Raw genomic sequence first — 22,147 nt, 5'->3', positions numbered from 1 at the left:
GCGCAAAACATCAAATGCCCATGCACTCTCTCCACAAGCACGCACACACACTGCCTTATCGATCGCATAGAAAGAGACGAACGCGACGCTATAAACAGCAGTTGATTTTCTGAGTTCCAACAAGCAGCACATAAAAGGAGCGTTAAAAGTTAAATTAATACACATAGCAGACACTTGAAGTGAGTTTAGTCAATTACCAGCTAGTTAGTGAGTGTTTATAATCAGAAATCTGAAAGAAAATTACCAGAAGTCAAAATAAGGCACAAAAAACTTCGAAAAACAAAAACATTGCGTTAATGGTGGTTGTGTTGTGAAAAAACAAAGAGAGGGGGTCGAGAAAATTCAAGAAAACTACGACGCAAAAGGCGGATTTCCAAACCAAACGAAAACAAAAAAGGCTGTTTTTCGATTGTCAATTATTGTGAAACTAATTTCCTTTGTTTTTGCATTTCGATTTTGTTTTTAATTTACAGTAATCAGCCGTAAAGATGAAACTGTTCGTTGCACTCGCTCTCTTTGCGAGCCTCAGCTCTATTGCTTTGGCCAAGGATGAAGAGTACTGCCAGAGCAATGTGGTCACCGCCTGCGCTTCGTCGACCTTCTCCGGTGAGTAAAGAGAAAGCTCTAAGAGAGAGAGCATGTGTGAAGAGAACCTAATTTGTGTTTGTGTGTTGTTGCCTCTTGTATCTTTGTAAAATAACAAACAAGCGCTCACTGGCTTTTTCACAGGAAAAAGTAAGTTAAAAGAACATTGGATGTTTTGGAAATAAAATGATATAACATTCTGCACTATTCTAGTTTATGTTAAAAAACTTAAAATCTTAACTCCAATACCTTCTTCGTCTTTACACTTTAAAATCTAAAATATCTATATTTTTGGTTGATACTTAATTTTAGCGCTTTCTAATTTCCTAATTTCCAACTAAGTAGTCTGTAAAGTTACCGAACTTGATACTAGAAATTGTTAAAATGTTAACATAAGAAGTATCAATATTTTTTATTTGAGCTGCTTAAGTTTGTCTAATTGGATTGATAATAGCTCTGTTCGTCTATTACAACTACTTCCCAGTAAAGGGACAAAAAGCTTATCTTCTCTATAAAAACTTCCTTTTAAATGTGATTTCCCGCCTCTCAGATCAATAGATTATAATTTTTATATTTCTTCCCCTTGTCCTTCAGGCAACTCAATTTGTAATGCCCGTTTCGCTGGCATTGACCATGTGGAGCCCGAAGTCCAGGCTTACATCAACGCCCAGTTGACCAAGTCGTACGACTATCTGTTGCTGGCCACCCACTTCAACTCGTACCAGAAGAACCGCCCCGGCTTCCAGAAGCTGTACCAGGGTCTCTCGGACCGTTCCTTCGACGACAGCATTGCTTTGATCAAGCAAGTCACACGCAGGGGAGGAATTGTGGACTTCAACACCCGTCACGAGTCTCCGGCCTCCGTCAGCACCAAGCGCAACATTGTCGAGGTCGATGAACTGCACTCCCTGGCTCTGGCTTTGGACAACGAGAAGCAGCTGGCCACTGGAGCTACCCACGTGCACTCCCGTGCCACCCACGCCACCGATGCTGATCGGGATCCCGAATTGGCCCACTACATCGAGGAGAAGTTCCTGAGCAAGCAGGCTGAAACCGTGCGCAAGCTTTCTGGTTATGCCAATGACCTCGCCAAGTTGATGAAGGTTCCGGATCCATCTCTATCCGTCTACCTTTTCGACGAGTACCTGCAGAAGCAGTAAATAGTGGAGACTTGTCCCTCCCTCCACTCCTACACTATTCCCTCAAAATTGCTCTCATCATCCCGCAAAAATATCGCACTTTAATTCCCTTATAAATTAATTTGTTTCCTTGGTTTGTTCACCAATAAATCACAGTGCATCAGCAGCAATATCAAAGCAGCCAAAAATGAATGATTTACACCCCGGTCTCCCAAGTTCACCTTGATTTACCAGCACATCAGATTGTGATAATGTTATCATAAATAAGTTAGCAAGTTCGCCCCAGCAAATGTATCTTAAGCATGTACGTTACCGCTTGAACAAATAAACAACAAAGTAACTGAATATGAACTAGTAAAACAGCAGATTGTTTGGCTTTCTGATAAGGTTTGGGTTTTCGAAATAGATCTGGTTTTGTTGCCGGTCCTCATTGCGGGGCGTCTGTTTGTGTTTTTCTTCTCTTTGTGCTGATAGCTGGCAATGTACTTTGGATACCACATGGAACAACGGAACTTACAATCGGAAAACCACCCAGCTGCCTGTGTAAAGTTCCAGAATGTTGTCGTTTATTCGGGGATCTTTAAACTGAAGTGCACAGGACTTATTTTTAGAGAGCTGCCTCCAGAAATAAACTTAAAGCCTCTTTAGAGAAACGGAAACATACGGGGAGGACTAATCATATAAATAGTTTCCTTCCATTAGTGTAAAGATTATCCACACATTCTATTAAAAGATTCCCTTTACAACCATACAACCATACAATACTAAAAAATGAAAGTACAATAGAAACCAGGGATCATTTGGGATTTTCTCAGTTAAATTTTTTAGAATACTTCGACAACTTAAATCGATGGCGAAGAGTGTAACGGCAGTTAGACCATTTAGTAATATCTGACGGGATTTTGGAGGCTTGAGGAGCCCGACAATCTAATCAGTGAGACACTCCTCCGAATGCAGGGCCACGTTGTTTAAATGGTTGTTATTCCACGAGAGATTCTCTCTTCAAGCTTATCACTCGTCTAGTGCACACGGCTTTGCTGTTCCATCCGGAAAGGTTCCGGCTGAATGGGGGTCTGGGCGCCATCTTGGCAGCCTGCTGACTAAGTCGGAACCTCCAGTGACGTGGATGTCACATTGTTACGTAAGGCGATGGAAATCTCGGAGACGCCCAGATGGTTTTATTGTTCCTTGAATTTGCATCGCAGTTTCCTTATCGCCTTCTGCGCACTCCTCACTTCCCTGACCTACTCATACTGCGTAAATAAATGAGTATAATCGTTTTAAAAGCCAACTGATCACACATATTGCCTAGCTTATAGGTAGGCCAATATAAACAATTTATAAAATATATGTACTACTTTTAAAAACCTAGAAGCTTTTCCATCAATGGAAACAATAAAAAACAAACTAAGAAATCGATCTTGAAATCAGTTAAGATAAGTATATTTTCAAAACGATAATTCGTTTTCTAATTTCATATATGTATATAGGAAATGTTGGTTAAGAGTTTTTAGACCAAGCTCAATCAATATTAAAAACTGGATAACCTTTTTGTGGGCAAACACAGAAACTTCTGCGAAGTTATTTTGAACAGATTTTTAACAGATCTGAACAGATCTGAACAGATTTTTAAAAAACTATTAAAATACGGTTCCAAAAAACTATGTTTAATAATTTTTTTTCTTGGAGCACATTAAAGACTATATGAGTACCAATTATATGTGACTATGGATCCCAGCCACGCATTAGGGCAATTTATCAATTAGCGACGCCCATTCAATGAGGACTTTGCTCATAACGCCGAACATCCGGATACAGACCACTAGCACGTGAAATGAACGTCAATTTGCCATTTTAATGCCGCTATAACTACTCCGTTGGGTTGGGGTCAGGGGTCATCAAATCGCAGCCTCCGTATCTGACGCATAAAGCGAAGCCGTGTAATAACTGCGTGCTCTTGTGTAATTAGAATATGACAGCCATAAGGGAAAACTCCATTCGGGATCATAACAGTTAGGACGGAATGAGATTGAAGTTGATGTGGTGGGGTGCTTCAAAGTGGTTCCTCAGTATCTCCGAGTGCGTGCAGTGGTCATTAAATAATAATCCACTTAATATTAATTGCCCTGATTTGCGGATGGATGCTGCCTCAATGATTTTCGCTATGCCCTAAAATCTTACACTGAAAAAAACATTTTGGCTCAAAATAATCTTTACTTACTTACAAGTTTTTTATGTAACAAATTCAAATTTTGTAATCCAAAAAGGGTATTCAAATTTGTTAAACGCACTGATGTATCTGACATTAAAATTGAGGTAATGTTAACTATTTATTTACGATATATTTAAAAACTAGTACTACCTTTTTTTATGTGTACATAGTCATAAAAAGTGTGGGAGAGGGTGGCTAATTGCGGTCATTTGTGGTGCATTTGGCGAGGATCTTAACTTTGCCATTTGTAATTGTTTGCCCATAAGCCATCGTACAAATTATGTGGCCCAAGGTTTCACCCGGGGATTCCACATATGCCCTAAATGGCGCACATAAAAAGGTGTCTTTGGCCCAAAAATTTTTCTATTAATTTATGCATTTTAATAAAAGCGTCAAGCAATTACAAAGGGTTGAGGTTGCGGATTCGATGATGGCAGGGGGTTAAAAACTATTTGGAAGGCCAGATGTTGTCAAAGGATTCGGGATATTTCGGTTATTGTTCGGGAAGCCAGACAACTATGAATATGAAACCCATCTGTGGGTGAGTGTGTGTGCGTGTCCAGGACATGCGGGACACACATAATATGTATGCAAAATAGCAATTTAATTTCGTTTTATTGCAATGCCATTTGCAGCCAGTGAAAGGCAGCTGCGCCGACAGCTTCCGCCTGGCTCCCCATAAATAATCCTTGAACCACCCACTCCATAAGCCCCCACTTTTTACCCCTTTCCACCGCCTGTGCAATTTTAATGAAAAGTCTTGTCTCCTGGCCTTTTGTTTTCACCATGTTTTCGGTGGCAAGGCAGACAGGCCAAGAAGCGAAATTGTTTGCCATTTTTCATTAACAAATTTTTGCAGGGGCCGAGCAGACTGAATGAGAATCCTTATCGCAACGTAAATATTTTAACAGTACTTTAAACATCAAGCGACTTCTCATATTACGTTCTTGCATTAAAAGAACATTTTCAGTTGTTAAAATAGGCCCACAAATCTGGGATTTAATAGTTAAATAACTTAATATGACTTTGACTTCTTTTTCGATTAGAAAGCTTGTAGCACTGATTTGTCAGTTACCTTTTATTAATTGTAATCTAATCATAGGTAGAATTATATTGATAACTATCGAATAAAGATAAGAATTATTAACTTATGCACACGGCCTAGTGCCAAATAAGAAATTAGTAAACTAATTGCTGATAATAAATTAATAAAATGATTCTAAATAAAGGATTCTTGAAACAGGTAAAAGAATTGATTTTATATATTTTTTGTACGGGTCAAACAGTAACTAATGTTTGAAAACAAACATTTCCACATTAATGGCTATTTTAATCAAATATATTTACCTTTGCTTTTTGTTGAGGAGAGAAATCTAATCAATTCTGAGAATTGACTATCATTTGGTTTTCATTTCTTTTTTTAAGCCAATCATTTTCTTTTCGGAATAGGTTTACCCGTTCAAAATATTTTACTCCCATTCGCGATTTGGATGAAATCAATAGGTCCCCAAGCTATTGGTTAACTCATCTTAAAAGGGAAAATTTCCTAGGGGATTGCTCGATTAGCCAAGCAATTGAGTGGTGAGGTAAGAGGCTTACATGCAAACAAATATGGCAAAAAGACAGGGAATTGACTAATGGATTTCCATGTGGAAATTCGCGATAAGCAAATCGCTGATAAGCGAGCGATTCCCGCCCTTTGTTGTTGTTTTCCCCGGTTGCTTAATAATGCAATTTTTCGCAATTTCGCTGAGGTTTCCACAGGGGGATGGCCAGGATATATTCTAAAGCAACCTGATCCCGATCCACATCCACCCCTGGGTCTGTTTTTGTTGATTTTTCAGCTGCTCAATTTGCATGAATTCACTTTTCAAGGTCAGTGGGCAAAAACAAGTTGCAAAAAAGTTCGCAAGTCGCATAAGGCACCCCATCTGGAAGATGAAATCCATAAGAGCCACCCCGATTCAGTCACCAAGGGGTAGCTTTCGTAATTGTTATTTTAATACCCTCAATGTGGGTATTATAAATATTTTAAATAATTATTAATCAAAATATAAATACTCTAATGCTTAGCAGTCTTCATTTTCCCTCAGTTCTTCTTAAGATAGTTGACAAATTCCAGATGTTGTTACTCAATTGTATATATTTTCTCTAAATTTCAAAAGATATCAAGGCAATATATAAAATTTTTGACAGTACCTAAGAGTTTCCACTAAGTTTTAAAATAATAATATTGAGATCGGATAAACAAAAAAATGGAAAGCTTCTGAAAAGCGATAGAACATAGAATTAAGAAAGCTATACATCTGGTAGTGTATCTTGAATTCCGTTACCGGAAGTTATTTTTCCCTATTGTTTTTCCGCTCCTTGGGCTTAAGTGACGCGGGTCCTCGAGCGGAAATGGTCAGAAATGACGTGTGGCCGGCAATTTGCATACGCACACGCACATTTGCTAAATTCCTAGGCCGTAGCCCACTCCAAAATCAAACAGAATCCGACTGCTGGCAGCTGCTCCCCTCTCCTTTTCCGATTTGCTGAATAATGCGTGAGTCAGGCACGCGCAGGACTAAAAAGCTGGAGGACGACTGTACTTTTTAGCCACCCCTTAGGGTTGGAAAACACTCGTACATCCCACAAACTTCGCAATGAGCGTAAATTCTGATTCTGTTTTTGGCTTCGGGCAGAGCTTCCTCAAATATTTATGGGAATTTTTTTGCACTGGCACTAAATTAAAATTCAATAAATCATAATTTGCTCCGATTTGTCTGCTCAAATTGCACTTGGCTCTAGCTCTTTCCAATATTTTCGACTGTTTCATTGTTGCACTGAAGTTTCGGGCAAAAAGTTTATCAAAATTTCATTAATGTCTGCGTTTTTGTTTAAGTTTTGGCTTTCCATTTTGGCAATTATTCCGCCCAAAGAAGGAGACAGCTAGAGGGGTTAGAGAAGGCCAGAAAAAGTTTCTCTGAAGAGGCGGACAAACTTTCAATGTGCAATTTTTCCGGTCGAAAGTTTTCACTAGTTTGATTAGATTTCCCACCCAAACCCTCTGGCTTTAGTCCAGTCAGCACAATAATTTAACTTTGGTTTTTCCGATTTGGTTGTTGCACTTTGTGTTTGGATGAAACCTAACCTCACTCTCTGCCCGAAGCTAACCTCACTTTCGGACTCCTCCTAACCTCAAAAAGGAGCGATTTCGCTTGCTAATTAATTTCTGCGTGTGGCCAACGACTTTGGTTTGTTGCTAATTGTTATTGTTTTAACTACCTTGAACGACGTCGTACTCCTCCCCGAAATTTACCCCTCCGTCTATCAATTGGCGCGCCATTTTGCGGTTTTCAAAATTCAGTGAGCGTGTGTGCAGCAAGGCGAGAATTTGCGCTATAAACATAAAAATTAACGACTGACAAAAGGTTGTAAAAGACAAAGACGCCATCTAAGAGGTGGAGGGTTGGAACTGCCCCATAGTTTCGGCTGGGCATTAAAATCAGTTTTTACGACCCCGCCACACCCACTTAGTGGAAGTTTCGGTGGAACGTGCTGCCAGGCAGTAAGCAGTTGATTAAAAATTAACAGAAATCAACAGGAAGAAAGAGATTACTATTAAATGGATTTCGACGTCAATATTTTCCTTGTTATTTTGAGTTAGTATTTAATGCTGCAGAAAAAATCTCTATCAATTTGAAGACTCTTTTTTCTCGATCTTTTACCTTTTGTAAAGCGATCTCAAAGAAAGAATCCTTTCAAGGTTTGTCTTTAAAATCCCTATCTGTTCTTCCACACTTTTTTATTTAAAACAAATTTTTGAAATGTAACCCATTTATACATTTTATCAATCTGGCTTTACCAAAAGGACAACAAAACATGACCTAATGAAATCCGAACTTATACCTCATATTAGTCTGCATTCCATTTTGGGTCGAAAATTCGTAAAGTTTTCAACTGAAGATAGTTTTTAGTGACTTGGGTTGTTTTATTTTTTTCAGCATTGAAAAAAAAAAACGTGAATTCCCAACACTATACCCTTTGAAGATAATGGGCCATAATTATTTGATAAAGGAAGGAGCAGACAATGAACACTTTTCCGTGAGGAGTCTCAAGTTTCGTGTCCTGAAGATTGGCGGTGGATTTGAGCCAGTGGAATGCCAGCTGCCTAAGCCGCTTACTTCAAGTGCCCTAAACACTGGGCCATATACTTGTGTACACAAATGCAACTGCGACAATTGCTGCGAGTTGGACAAACGGGCGAAGGATGATGACAGCGCGATTAACTTGCTGTAAGCCATAAACGCTTCCCTGGACAGCTTCCTTCACTTCACTCCGAATTTCCCTCCGCAGAGCCACTAATTTCGTATGCATGAGCAGAAATGAAAAGCGGGAAGGAAAAAATGGAGAAAAATGGGAAGCCGTAATCGGCTGGGCCGTGTTCATAATGCGCCGGAGAGGCACTTAAAAAATCAAGTTAACGCCGCAGCCACACAAGGATCCTCCTCCGCGTTTTTTTCCACTTTTCCTTCTGGCTTTTCCCCGGGCAACATTTTAATCCATATTTCCTTCTGCTGCTGCACTTGGAGAAACTAGTTCCCTGAAGTTTAGAAAATTTGTATGAAATATGAAAGTTTTAAGTTTCTTAATTACTTGGAATTTTTTATAATTTTATTTAAAGCAGATTTAATATATTTTTTTAAGCCATTCTACACACATTTTGGAAAAATATAATCATTTTGAGGTAATGAAATCATGGTTTAATAGTATTAGTGACAGTATTCTATTCTCTCCAAATATTTTTAAAATTTTAGGAATACCTTTTATAATTCTAGAAAGTTGTGTTCAAACTGTGTGTTTAAAATGCTCAACGTCTTCACATTGAATCACTATTTAAGGCCTTGAATTAATTTTTAAATGATATGTAAACAGATTCTTAGAATTTTGAAAAGCCTTTCTTTATTATTTTGCTAGTGACTAGTTTTTTTATTTTTAACATCTTAAGATCAATTGTTCCAAGTGTATTTCTCCCTGTTGCTATTGCTGATGTTGCTGTGCCGTGCCTGATGTTGCTGCTGTGGCTTTCGCTGTTGCTGCTGTTCCTCCGCCGCCTGGCAGACAATTTAAAAAGATAATAGCATTTTTTTGCCCTTCCTCCGTGCTGCCCTGTCTCTCGTTTTTGCGTTTTTGCGGGCATTAATGGCAACGACGACGAGGAGTACAACAACTGCAACAAGGATTACCGGGAGCCACAAAGTTGCCCAGGATCCTGGATCCCAGCTCGGAGCCATCTGGCAGCTGCAGACGAGCAGACCGACCGACAGGGAGACGAGTTATTGCAGCCACTGGCCCGCAACGGACTCCAAAGCGGAGTCCTCAAAGTGGAGTCCTGCTCCTGCTCCTGCTCCTGCTCCTGGTTCTCGTCCAGCGACAAGAGCAATTCGCGCTTTGTGCGAGGACATGGCCAAAATTAGCATTTGACCATAAATTGGGCCATGCACTTGCACTTGGCCAGGAGCAGTAATGGGAACAGTCCTGTAATCGGGATAAAGGGATAGTGCGAGGATGAAGGTCCTGCGCCAGATGCCTTTAAGAGCCTCAGTCAAGAGAAATGGCCTTCGATGGGTTGAACGGCTCCCGGCTAATGTCGTTAAAAGGAGCGTAAAATAAACTTAAGAATTAAAATAAAGGGTGTTTGGTGTAGTAAAAATAAATCTAGTAATAAAATGCTAGAAATATATATTAATATTTCTATATTGTCGAAGAACCAGGGAAAGGGAATGCACTCAAATACGAAACTTTTTTGTAAAATTCGTAAAGTTTATAAATAAATTTAAATTCTTATTGCAAATGAATAATTAATGCACAAAATAAATGCCTTTAATTTAACAGATTTTTATTTTATAAAGGTAAAAATACCAAGGAAGGCATTTAAATAATAACAAAAGGAGTTATTCAATCCGGATGTCATATTAATCCTTGAGAAAGGGTTTTCAATTTGGGATGAACTTTATTCCTAACAGTCGGTAAATGGATTTGAAAGGGTTGTTTATGCTAAGCTCTGATAAATATTGGTCAATATCCAAACAAACAACTGACATTTCAGAAACATTTTAATTGGTTTTCCTTAAACCAGAATACTTGTATATATATCCAAGCAATGAACTCAAAGTTGATATTTATCGAATCTGTCTTAATCATACTCGATTTCATTCAAATTAACCACCTTACCTAAACTGATGGAATGTTAACAGAGGGATAATGCCCTCCTCCTGAGCAAACACATATGCAAATCAGTCGGTGCACTCAAGCAGCAAAGGATCAACCAACCAAAACAGGACATTACCAATGATTTCGAGCACATTCGAAGAGCTGGAAGCAAGAGTTTCAATTAATTTTCACTTGGCAACAGTGTGCAATCGCAGTGGTCTTCAACACATGACTTCCACTTCCCTTCCCCCAAAAAAGGGGAGCAACTTGTATGACTGACAGCGACCTTTGCGATAGTGGGTCCACATTTTGACCGGCCTAATGCCAACGTGTCAGACTTTGTCAACGTTATGACAAGTCTGCATGAATTGGGAATTCAAAGGGGGCTAGATGGTGACTTTCTTATAGATGGTGTGGGTGGTTCGGTTGGTGGAACAAAGCAACTGGCGACCGCGACGAGACGGCGGCACGTAGAAGCGAAACTTTCCAGCAAGATAAGCAGATTTACTTAAAGTTTGCCGAAAGTCAAAGTCTAGAATTCTCGACGTGCCTCTGCCTCTGCCCCATTCTCATCCGCAGTCCTCTTACTTTCCCACCCACTATCTCTTTCAAAGATTCCAATTCGCAGATAACCCTTCACTAGTTAGTTTCCTATATTACCTCGCTGAAATCCGCGATATGTGGACACCTCATAAATGTTCGATTAGTGGGAAAAGGTGGGGTAATTCTAAGCAAATGCAGTTGAATAGGATTATTATTGAATAGTCTGAAAGATTTTACCAGAAGTCTTTTAATAGGTTTAGTTTTAGCTTAATTTTGGGGAGGTTTTATATCTTTATTTTGGCTAAAACAAATCGAGGACAATTTTAGACGTTTTTAGTTTAGTTTATTTCTTAAGCTAAAAAATAATTTGTTTAATAGTTAAGGATTAAATAATTTAAAGTCTTGTGAAATATAATTTTATGGAAAAAGGGTAAAATTAAATAACAAGGTACTATTGATATAATTTTCTTGCATTTTAAATTATAATAAGCAATGGTTTGATTGTAATAAGGTGTATTAATCCTGTCTAAAGTTATTTAGTCTCCTAGTGTTCTAATTACAATAAAAGGATTTCCTCGTTTCTCCAGTTTAGATGCCCCTCGTAATTCCATTTCCTAACCTCGTTACTTTGTAACTCTCAACGCTGGAGTTTGGTAATTACAACTGCATCTGATTAGCTCAAAGTTTGCCACGTCTCGATGTTGCCAAATTTTGTGGTAAAATATGGGAGGGGGTTTGTGATCGCTACGGGGGTTTTTGGGTGGGGATTTCATGGTGTTTTTCGGGGTTTCAGTTGGATGTGCAGAGTGCAAGTTGGAGGAGAAACCGCTGCGAGCTGCTTATCGATGGCTGCGTGTGGTTTGCCTCCATCCATTCGCATTAGACGCAAACTGAGTGCAGTATTTATAGTTGGAAAAGGGGCTCATACTAGTGGGTTTTCGAGGGGATTTTCAAGGGGGTGGCAGGTGCATCAGGTGACAACACGTAAATGCAATCAGCCGGTGCGCACGTAGCGATACGCGGAGTATCTGAGCCCAGTCACAGTTTCATTTCGGTGCGAAAACTTTTTGCCGCCGTTCCACGTAGGTGACTAAAATCCCGGAGAGAGGGCGAAATTTCGCCCTGTTTGAAGTGGATTAATCAGGGCATTTAGCGATTGACGGGCGAAGGTGAATGTCGCCAGTCGTCTCGATTCGCCCATTGTCACGTATCGGTTGGAATACATTTTCCACGCGGTTTGCTCTGTGCGCGAATAAATAATTGCGAAAAGCCACAACAAGATTGCAATGACAATAGATCAATAAATACAATAAAGTCGGAATTAAATTGTTGGCAATTTCAATTATATTGTTTAAAAATATGATTCTTTAGCTCCAACTAAATAAGAGAGTTAATAACAACTGTTACTGAAATTCGGATTCTTAATAACCTAATATTATTATTAATAATTAGAAGAAGGAATTGACTTTAAGCTACATAAAATATACATTTATAAAGCAAACTTATTAAATTTCTAATCCAAAAATATACAAATTTTACAAACAGAAACACATACTGGTAAACTGTACTTAACTTCAGTTTCAAGCGTAGCAAATCGAAATAATTGTGAAAAGATACTTAAGCTCCCGGGGCATCTTATCGCATTGCGATTTTAATAACAATTTGAAAAAGATATTGCCCCGAGGGGGTGAGTGAAAGAACCCTGTAAAAACCCTGTTTATCCAGCAGCGACATCATCAAACACACAGCCGAAATCGGTGGACTTATCAACGCTCCACAGAGCAGCCGCAAAAACAATAAACCATTTGGCAATTGTCTTCTGCCATCCTTCGAATCCCCACATCCTGCTTGTGTCTCTGTTTTCGTTTTCCTGGTCCAAACTCACGTCGTTTGATGGGCATAAAGTGAAATAATAAAACATTTTAACTCGACATTTGATGGCTGCTTTTATATTTATTTGTGCGGCATAGCGACCGGCAAATAAAAACACATCACGAAACCGAAACCGAACATCGGTATTCTTCTGCCTGGGGGCAAACACCTTGGAGCGCTTTAATTTTTACGATCCAGCCAAAAAATCGTAAATGGAAAAAAGATATATGACAAACCAAGAGAATCTTCCCGTAACAAGGCAAAATTTATGCAATTAGAAATTAATATTATACAATTTGATCCATGGCCTTATGGCCGAGACACGCGTTTCGAGTGTCATAAATGCGAGCGGAAACTGCATGTTTATGCCACAATTTGAATGGGGGCGTGACCCATTCGCCTCCCAAGGACTTTCACCAAAATGTTAATGCGCAGTTCAGCCAGAAATTAATATTGTCCCCGTGGATGCATGGTATTCGCTTTGTTTGGCGACAAATTTGACTCGCTTCCTTCCCGCTTGGCGATAACTTTTATTAATCATTTAATTCGGCAGTATAAAGTGGGTGGAGTGATGCTCTGGCGAATGCCGATAAGCCGTAAACCCAACGTGGGAATCCGCCAACTGTCCGCCGATGTCCAGGAGCGGAATTATCATTACCCCAAGGGGAGCTCAGATTAAGTCGAAGACTAAACGAAAAGATACCAAGTCATTACAACGCAGCGCATTCATAATTAAAAATGTTTACACAAATCAATTGCCTGGGGGAAATTCCATGAAGTGCAATGAGCATAAGGAAAGTTAGTTCTAATTAATTGGGAGAGGGAACGGACTTTAGAGTACCCTGGAATTAATTAGTATTTAAAAAGTCTGAGGAAGAGTTAAGGAATATTGATAAAAGTCATGCTATTTATCAACTATGCTTTTAATGACATATTTTGATAGATATTTGATTATTACTTGATCTTCTTTTTATAAACGAGTATATAGTTTTATAAATTTAAATCTATATTTGTTAATAAATTGTATTGGACTCTTGGTTAGGAAAAGTATATTTTATTTTTATATCCTCTTAGTTTTTATTCTTTTTGTAAGCTTTTTTCCCTAACCCTTTCACTCCCAAAACTGGCCAACTAATCAACAGCTGAATTGGGAAATCAACCTTTTGAACTCTGCCAATTTTTTGAGGACTCGTACCCTCTTTAATTTCTAATCCACCCCATCCCCGCTGATAACCCCGTGGCTAATTACAAATTCAGGCAAAATGCGCGCTAAAAAAATAAATCGAGGGGTTGGACGTTGCCACACAGGAAGCTGCAAGGGAAATCTAATAAATGGAACCAAAAATGTGCGTACATCAAGGAGCATTTCGGGTGGTGAGGCGATGAGCACTCTGCATAGCTAAGTGAATTTGTAGCTGCATAAATCGAACTTTCACTTTTCGGCTACATTTTCTTTTTCTTTTCTCATCGCCACTTGGAAAGGCAGGACACGTAATGGGCGAAAAGCTGGACAAAATGCAGGAAAAGGAACAGGAAAAGGACTCCAGAAACTCCAACTCAGGGCGTTGCTTTTGCTGTATGAAATTAGCATAATTCCCTCAACAGTTTTCATTATGCCTGAATTTTAAGTAATTTTTTGCCCCGAGACCAAGCATATTTTTTTCATGCTGCCCTTCTAGAAAAGTCCTGGCCCATTGCAATTAAACGTGTAATTACTCGACTGCTTAAAAATGCGAGCACGGGTGTTTCGTCCTTCCCCGATTTCTAATTGTTGTTGTTTTCGTTTCATTTCTTCGCGTTTTCACGGAAGTTTTAACTTGTTTTTATTTGATTTTCTCATTTATTCTGGTCTGAGTTATTAGTGAGTTCTCATTACAGAAATGTGCAGGGGTCTTTTTGTTTACTTGTTGTGACACTTTCAAGTGGAGCAGGGGGATTTCCGAATGAAGATGGGGGTCAGTCTTTTTTATTCGTTTATTATTTTAGCTTAAACGAGTTTTGTTTCCTTTTTTCTGTATCTTTATCCGGTTCATCCTTCTGGCTCTGTTCTTGAAGATGCCATCGCTATTGGGCACTAATCTCTGTATCAGACATCATCCCCACCATTTTTTCAAGACTTCCTTCTGCAGCTGGAAAGTCAAGGCAGACTGCACTTAAGGACACTCAGAAATCAGACTTTCCGTCTGGCAGATACAGAGACAAAAAGCCAAAAAGGAAGCAACAAAAGATTCGATACAACAGAAATGATTTCCTTTTGGACGGAAAAGCGAAATTGGCAAAACGCGAAAGGATCCAGAGAAGTCTATTAGCGCACAAAGGACTCGCCGGACGGATAGTTTTATGATTTTGATAGCATGTGACAACAGGATACATGATGTCCTGGGGGCCATCGGCCATTTCCCTTACAGATGATTTTCCCATCACGGTTTTTATGGCCCTCGATAATGGATGTTGTCTGACTGCCAGGCAAATTAGATGTGAAAAGGGAGTTTAACATCACAGTAAGATGGGTCAATTAGGAAGGACAATTTATGCTTATTTTTATCTTTATATTTCTTGAACAACAGAACTCCAAACTAAGCTGTGAATTATCTGCAAAATTACTAAGGATTATCTTGAGTTACGCTGTTTCCCTATAATTGGCTTTAAAGTTTTCCGAAGCGAAACTTGAAAACTTTTTAAGGACATGTCATGGGATGCGATGCGATAGGTGGCTTCCTTGTTTCTCTTTTTAAAAACCTTCCACTTTCCAAATCGAGGAGGTAATTCCCCACATCCTGGACGTACTTCATGCGTGCGCGATTTGCATTCCCATCCTGTTGCCTGATGGCGAATATCCTGTGTGTGAAAGACTCGTAAATCTTTTGACGGTGCCTTCCCCCTCTCTTCATCACTCTGCCTGTCTGCCCCATAAATCATATGCAGCCAAGTATCTGAAACAGAACAAGAAAGGAAAGCTAACTTCGGGCGGAGCCGAAGTTGATATACCCTTGCAGAATACTCTGAAAATTATATTCTCCAAAATTATTCATATGCATTCTTAATACTCAACAAAAATCCCAACTTCCTAACTTTAAAAACACCAAAGTTATGGCATTTCCAATCGTTCAGTTATATGGCAGCTATAGGATATAGTCGGCCGATCCTTATGAAATTTAATAGGTAGGATTGATTGGCTAAAAATAAAACCCATAGAAAATCCCAACTTCCTAACTTAACAAACACCAAAGTTATGGCATTTCCGATCGTTCAGTTATATGGCAGCTATAAGATATAGTCGGCCGATTCTCATGAAATTCGGTAGGTCAGATTGATTGGCCAAAAATAAAACCTATAGAAAACCAACTTCCTAACTTAACAAACACCAAAGTTATGGCATTTCCGATCGTTCAGTTATATGGCAGCTATAAGATATAGTCGGCCGATTCTCATGAAATTCGGTAGGTCAGATTGATTGGCCAAAAATAAAACCTATAGAAAATCTCAACTTCCTAACTTTACAAACACCAAAGTTATGGCATTTCCGATCGTTCAGTTATATGGCAGCTATAGGATATAGTCGGCCGATCCCGGCCGTTCCGACTTATATACTGCGTGCAAAGGAAAGAAGGGTGTGTCAAAGTTTCAGTTCGATATCTTTAAAACTGAGAGACTAGTTCGCGTAGAAACAGACAGACGGACAGACAGACGGACAGACGGACAGACGGACAGACGGACAGACGGACATGGCTATATCAACTCAGGAGGTGATCCTGATCAAGAATATATATACTTTATAGGGTCGGAGATGTCTCCTTCACTGCGTTGCACACTTTTGACCAAAATTATAATACCCTCTGCAAGGGTATAAAAATAAGACAAGAGCTACTTTTACGCTTTGACGGGAGAAAGCGTTTTACTTTTTCCTTCTCAGTTTTTCCGCTGGGAGTCTTTAAGTCACCAATTGCTTTCTTAAAGTAAAAAGACATTGAATAATGATACTAAAAAACTGTTAAAAGACTTTTTAAATTTGGCTTCTGTCATTATAATTTATTTAAAAATAATAAATTGCCATACTATTTTTTACGTAATCATTTTATTAAGTTTCTCTTCCTATTACGACAAGTCCTCTTTTAGCTTGGCTTGCCGCACAATACAATTTTCTATTTACTTTTCATTTGCCCGCAGATTAAGTAGAGCCCCTTGGCAATGGGAAACTAAAACTAAAACTAATCGCAACCCTTTTGGCGGGAAAAGCAATCTCAGCTTTTGGCTGCAGGGGAAAACTATTCGAATAATAAGGAGTGGCAGTGAAAGTGGAGCACCCATTACATTCGGGTCATGCAGGACTCGCAGGATACCCGGGAGACGCTCTGCCAATTAACAGTTACATGTGTTTGAAGGAAATAATTGGGTTGCGTGACAGCCGGGACATCTACTGATGGGAAAAGGGGCTTTAACCAGCGGGCTTAAATAGTAAACAAATAGAGCAGCTCTATTAAAAGCAAACAAACGCACACGCTGATAAACTATGCAATTATAGTGATTGCTGATAGTGCGTCATCGCCATCGAGTAACTTGGGAACTTGGAAACTCCTCCTCCTCATTTCCATCCTCAGTCATCAGTCCCCAGTCCACATGCTCGTCATAATCATCGCGTCATCATCAAAGTCCGCCGCAGGACAAAGGCGTTGCTAAAGTTATTAACGCTTCGTGCGGCGTCAATCAACTTGGGGCTTCCCAGGGACCGATTTGCATGTGCGTATACTGAGAGAAAAAGTATGTAAGAAGTCATGCATTAATCACCCTTTTTGTGTATATTTACATGCCCACTTAAAAACGAACCATTTAATTCATTTCATGGGTTGTATAATAATAGGTTTTAAATAAATAAATAAGTTTAACATGCTAATCGTTATGATCCCAAAGAATGGGCTTTACTTTTATATTTCCTAAATAAAACTAATTCAGAATGTTAAAAGGTTTTTTTAAAAATTTAAATATGATTTTAATATTAAAAGGGGTTTTCTTTTGCTGTTCTATGTATTCATTATTTTGCTCTTAATATATATTTTTTAACAGTGCATTAAAGGGAAAGATACCAGCACACACACCCCAAATCGAATAACCCACCCCTACTCCATTTTTGAGTAGAATTTTTGGGCCAAAAAGAGTGGAAAACGTGTCCTGGCTGGTCCCGAAGTTTATGTTAATTTAATTGCAACACCAACCGCATTAGAATAGTTCCACGTATCCTTGGAAAGGAGCGTCTATGGAAAGGGTTTCCTCGGGCGATTGATGTGTTTGCCTTTTGCGGCTGCTCGACTTGGTTGCCATTGACAAATTTCTTGGCAGGCGGCAATCTTAATTAAGTTCCTTGGCAAGGACTCTTAATTGCGTTAACTTGTTTGTTTGCTGAGGCGAGCGATGCGTACCTGTGCATATCATCCATCGATAGTTCCACATTTGATATGCCATCAAGAGAGCACACACATCAAAGGCAGACTTTGGTGCAGGACGAGATTGGGAGGAGAGGTAATAACTTATGGAGTAGGCTGTCATTATAAAATTTAAATTACTCCTTAGGCCTAAGGCTTGAGTTTATATCAACATGTTTTAAAGATGGTTCACACTGATGGAAATGGTCTTAGAAAATATTTCCCTAAATGGTTTTAAATTTCATAAAAAATTAAGTAGTGAAAATATATACATTAAAAATTATTTCTTTTAATTGTAAAACCAATTTTAAGGCTTAATAAATTATAAATAAAAGTAGCTTACATATAAGTATAAAATGTAGAATTTGTTTAATAGTTATATTTTCATAGTTTGCATATCGGTAAGAAAAATGTATATAATCATAGTATTTTTCATGCTGTTATATTGATAGTAATCGTTTATCAAAATCAATGTCCTGCGGAATGAGCAATCTCCTTTTACCACTCCACTCCTTTCTCCACTCCCCAAAACAATTTCGGAAAATGTTTATTTATTTGCAGCGCAGTTTGTATTTATGGCCGAATCATGATGACAAATGTCAGATGCGGCAAACACTTGAAATGGACACTGGTCAGTAGAGTCCTTTGCTTGGACAAGACACCCTCTTCTAAGGACTTGGTTCAGTGTGGTGGAAACATTTTGCAAATATTCTTTTGGCGATGCGAATCGGGAATAGGAAATATTTATGGCCCGCTCAGCACATTACACACCTAATTTCTATATTAGTTTTTCCTCTCCACACGGACAATGTCCAAAAGTGCTGAGCCTGAATATTTATACAGCTTGATTGGATTTTCGTCACGCCCTCAGACAAAGTCTCGCCCATTTATCAGGCGACGGGGCTGAAAGTCCTGACATATTTTGATGGTTCCATTTTTGCTTTTATGGCTGCCTCATTAGGCTCCATTCTCTTTGTGTGTTTGCAAAGGGTTTAAGCCCAACAAATGACTGCAATTTGCAGCAAAGAAAGATGCCCTCTCCCCCATTTTATATCTATCGCTGATGATTTAATCGTGCGTAAGTAATAGTTATAAATTTCCCCTGTCCATTCATCATTTGGCGATTGAACGGCTGTTTAAAAGTTTCCATTCAGCGAAGCTTTCATTGAAAACTCATAATTTTGATTTACGAGGACAGCTGTTGGTATTTTAACAATGGTCCAGAGATACACCCCTCAGATACATTATCATCCCACCCTCCGCATTATGTTCATCCTAATTTTCATCGCTAGTATCGCATTAGCACATCATTTGAAACCGAAAGCCGGAAAAGAAATTTGTGAAAAAAAAACCGGGCTGGACATGGTTTAAATTTCACTCTGAAAAAGATATTATCAATTTGCGACCTCATAGCATTTTAAACAGTCGATGCTTCTAGCTATAATTAATCTTTAAACCATTAAAAAAGACAATTGTTTCATTAAAAATATTATTTTTAAGGTAAATACCTTAAAAAGGTTCAACAATATTAAATGAATCTTGTAAAGTGAGATAAAAATCTTATTCAAGTTTTACAAGAGTTTTAAATACTACTTCAAATTATTTTTCAATTTATCCTTAATGTTTTCTTTAAGTGGAACATCCTTGGTCACTTTTCCCATTTCAAAGTGTAAAAGTCAGGATGAAAAGATACAGTTGTGGGCCTGAATTTGATTTGCATTTCCTGTTGTCAGTAAACGTTTGATTTATGTGTGTAAAATTGGGTACTGGAGCTCATGATCTGCCAGCATAAATTAAAGCTAACCAAATAATCGCCAGTTCCCAGGAGATATACGTCTACCCTCTGACAACCAAGCCAAACAAAACGCAATTGAAAGCCATGAATTGCAAATGAATTAATTTTCGGGAACAAAGGCGCACAAAAGTCGAAATTGAATTTGTTGCTCATTAAAATGAGCGCCACTTTCGGTTGAGGGGATAGTGAAAAGAAGTGGGGGTAGTGGGTGGTTTTTTAGATGGTTTTTAGGCGACCTGGAAAACCACTTAACCACACACGCACATGGCTAACCACACACACAACACGTTATGGCCACAATTAAGGTTATCACTCCAGAGGCAAGACATATGCAAATGGGTCGAAAAAACCCTTCTGCTCGTATATCATCGCTTAGTGGGGCGTTGGGTGGTGGCATTACATTTTTGGGAGTACCACCCCCCGAGAGGAGCTCAACATGAATTTTAATTACTGCGTTGATATTTCAATTTGAATTTTGCCAGCTCAGTTAATTTCATTAATAAATATTTATGGTGTCGTCCTGGCTAAGCGTCGCAATTAAAACCCTTACTCGAAGAAGGGGTAGTTATGAAACGGAAAAATAAAATATATTAAAGGGGGATATGTTGAACTGCAATTCATAAAAATATATGATACTTATCTGGTGATATATTGACCAAAACTAATGTCAGTAAGCTATTTCATTTCAAAAACGTTGTTAATAATTTGATTATTAATATTATAAACCAGAAACTTTTGTTATCTTTTTATCTTTACTTTTGTTATGATATATGATCTTTTAAGTTTGCGTTTTACCTTAGACATCAAGGTATTTTAACTTCCCATAACCATAAATATTGGCTCCTATCTCAGGATTTTCCCATCTCCCCTTTTTTAGCGCCAACCCAATTATTTAATTTCCCAAACCCATTTCGAAACACATCGTTCTTGGTCAACTGTCAATGATTGGAATGAAGAGTTGGATGAGTTAAAACCTCAGCCTCGACAAAGCGGGATTACGTGCTCAGGCTGTGCTACCCGCCAGAACACACATGGCAACATGCAGGACTCACAAAACTCACAGGACATGCCACTCGTTAGCCGGCCAATTGATTGATGGCCACACCGATGAATGTCCCACTCGAAATGCAGGGCCAAGCAAAAAGCCCTGAGTCCCAGATCCTTGGGCGCATCGCATTGAAAAGCACTTATCACACCTCTTACCCTTCCACGGATTTAACCTCCTTAATCCCTGACAGTTTAAATTAAATCAGCGCTGATTTCAGTTGGGACTTTAAATGAGTCTGTCGCAGCGCAATTCCTCGTTCCAACTTAAACTTTATTGCCGAATCCTTTCGTATAACAACCGAAAACCCACTCCAAATTCGGGACTCCTTTTCCCGCAATGAAGTACAGTCTGTCACGGCAGTTTTAAGCCCGCTGGCAACTCGCAGATTAACTCAAATTTGTGGCGGCCCAATAAATTTCACGGCGTGGCATTAAAAATTAAGCGCAGCCACAAAAGAACTTGCAGTCGACTTTTTACAGCAGCCGTCAGCTAATTACATTGGACTACAAGGACTTGGGAGAAGAAATTCTGGAAAATTTTGCAATGCTTTTCACTGACATTTAAAAAAAGTTCTTAATTTCAAAACGATTCAAAAACATTTATTGTAACATTTTAGTTCGAAATTATAATTAGCATATTAAGCACATCTCAAAATGTATTCTACTTATTTTAGATTTTACATATTTATCCAAAAAACTCTTATACAAAGAATTGACAATTGCTGGCTAACTTAAACATGATTTTATTTTAAATAATATTTATATATTTTATTAACTTATAAATGTAGGCAATATTTTCAATTTTGCAGTTCAGTGTAACACGTTCGTGTTGGATTCTTTCGCTCCAATAAATTTCACCTGAGTATCCGCAGTCACGCCTTTGCATATGTCTGAACTCCCATTCCATCCTCGAATGCCTCCTTAATTTATGTGATACCAAAAAGTAAATACGTATCTATGCATCTTTTTCCTGAAACTTGCAGGATGTCTCGCCCAATTTGTACAGTTGAGAATCAAGGCAAGTATTTTTCCAAGTCGTAGACTTAGTGCGGGGTTAACCCTGGAAAATGGGGATTCCCACGAACATAGGTGAGGGGTTGAAAATCGAATGAAAAATCCATTTACCCGGCGTCGCATTTCCCTGTTCCCATTTGTTTTTGGATAAATGTGGCAATTTTTTCCTCATATTTCAGAACAAAAAGGCGCAAAATTACAAAACAAATTACAAAATACAAAATAAGAGGCATATTTCTCACTTTTATGATGTTTACTGGCCACGCCCCCTCACCCACTGTTTTTTTTTTTGTGACCTTTCACCCCTATTACAGCCAGCAGGACATCG

At 38.7% G+C, this 22,147-nt stretch overlaps 1 protein-coding gene across 1 annotated transcript; it reads left to right on the top strand.

The window, feature by feature from the left end:
• The first annotated feature begins 46 nt into the window (after positions 1–46).
• Positions 47–2,084, top strand: LOC108050874 (ferritin-1, chloroplastic). Its single transcript, XM_017132774.2, has 3 exons — positions 47–179; positions 474–606; positions 1,180–2,084. The coding sequence occupies exons 2-3, from the start codon at positions 489–491 to the stop codon at positions 1,743–1,745; spliced, it is 684 nt and encodes a 227-aa protein (XP_016988263.1). The 5' UTR covers positions 47–179; positions 474–488; the 3' UTR covers positions 1,746–2,084.
• The last annotated feature ends 20,063 nt before the right edge of the window (positions 2,085–22,147 follow it).

This window comes from Drosophila rhopaloa, unplaced genomic scaffold (assembly GCF_018152115.1).
Source record: "Drosophila rhopaloa isolate 14029-0021.01 unplaced genomic scaffold, ASM1815211v1 contig_167, whole genome shotgun sequence".
NCBI lineage: Eukaryota > Metazoa > Arthropoda > Insecta > Diptera > Drosophilidae > Drosophila > Drosophila rhopaloa.
Note: the sequence above shows the minus strand (reverse complement) of the source record. Positions and strands in the feature narration are given on the sequence as shown.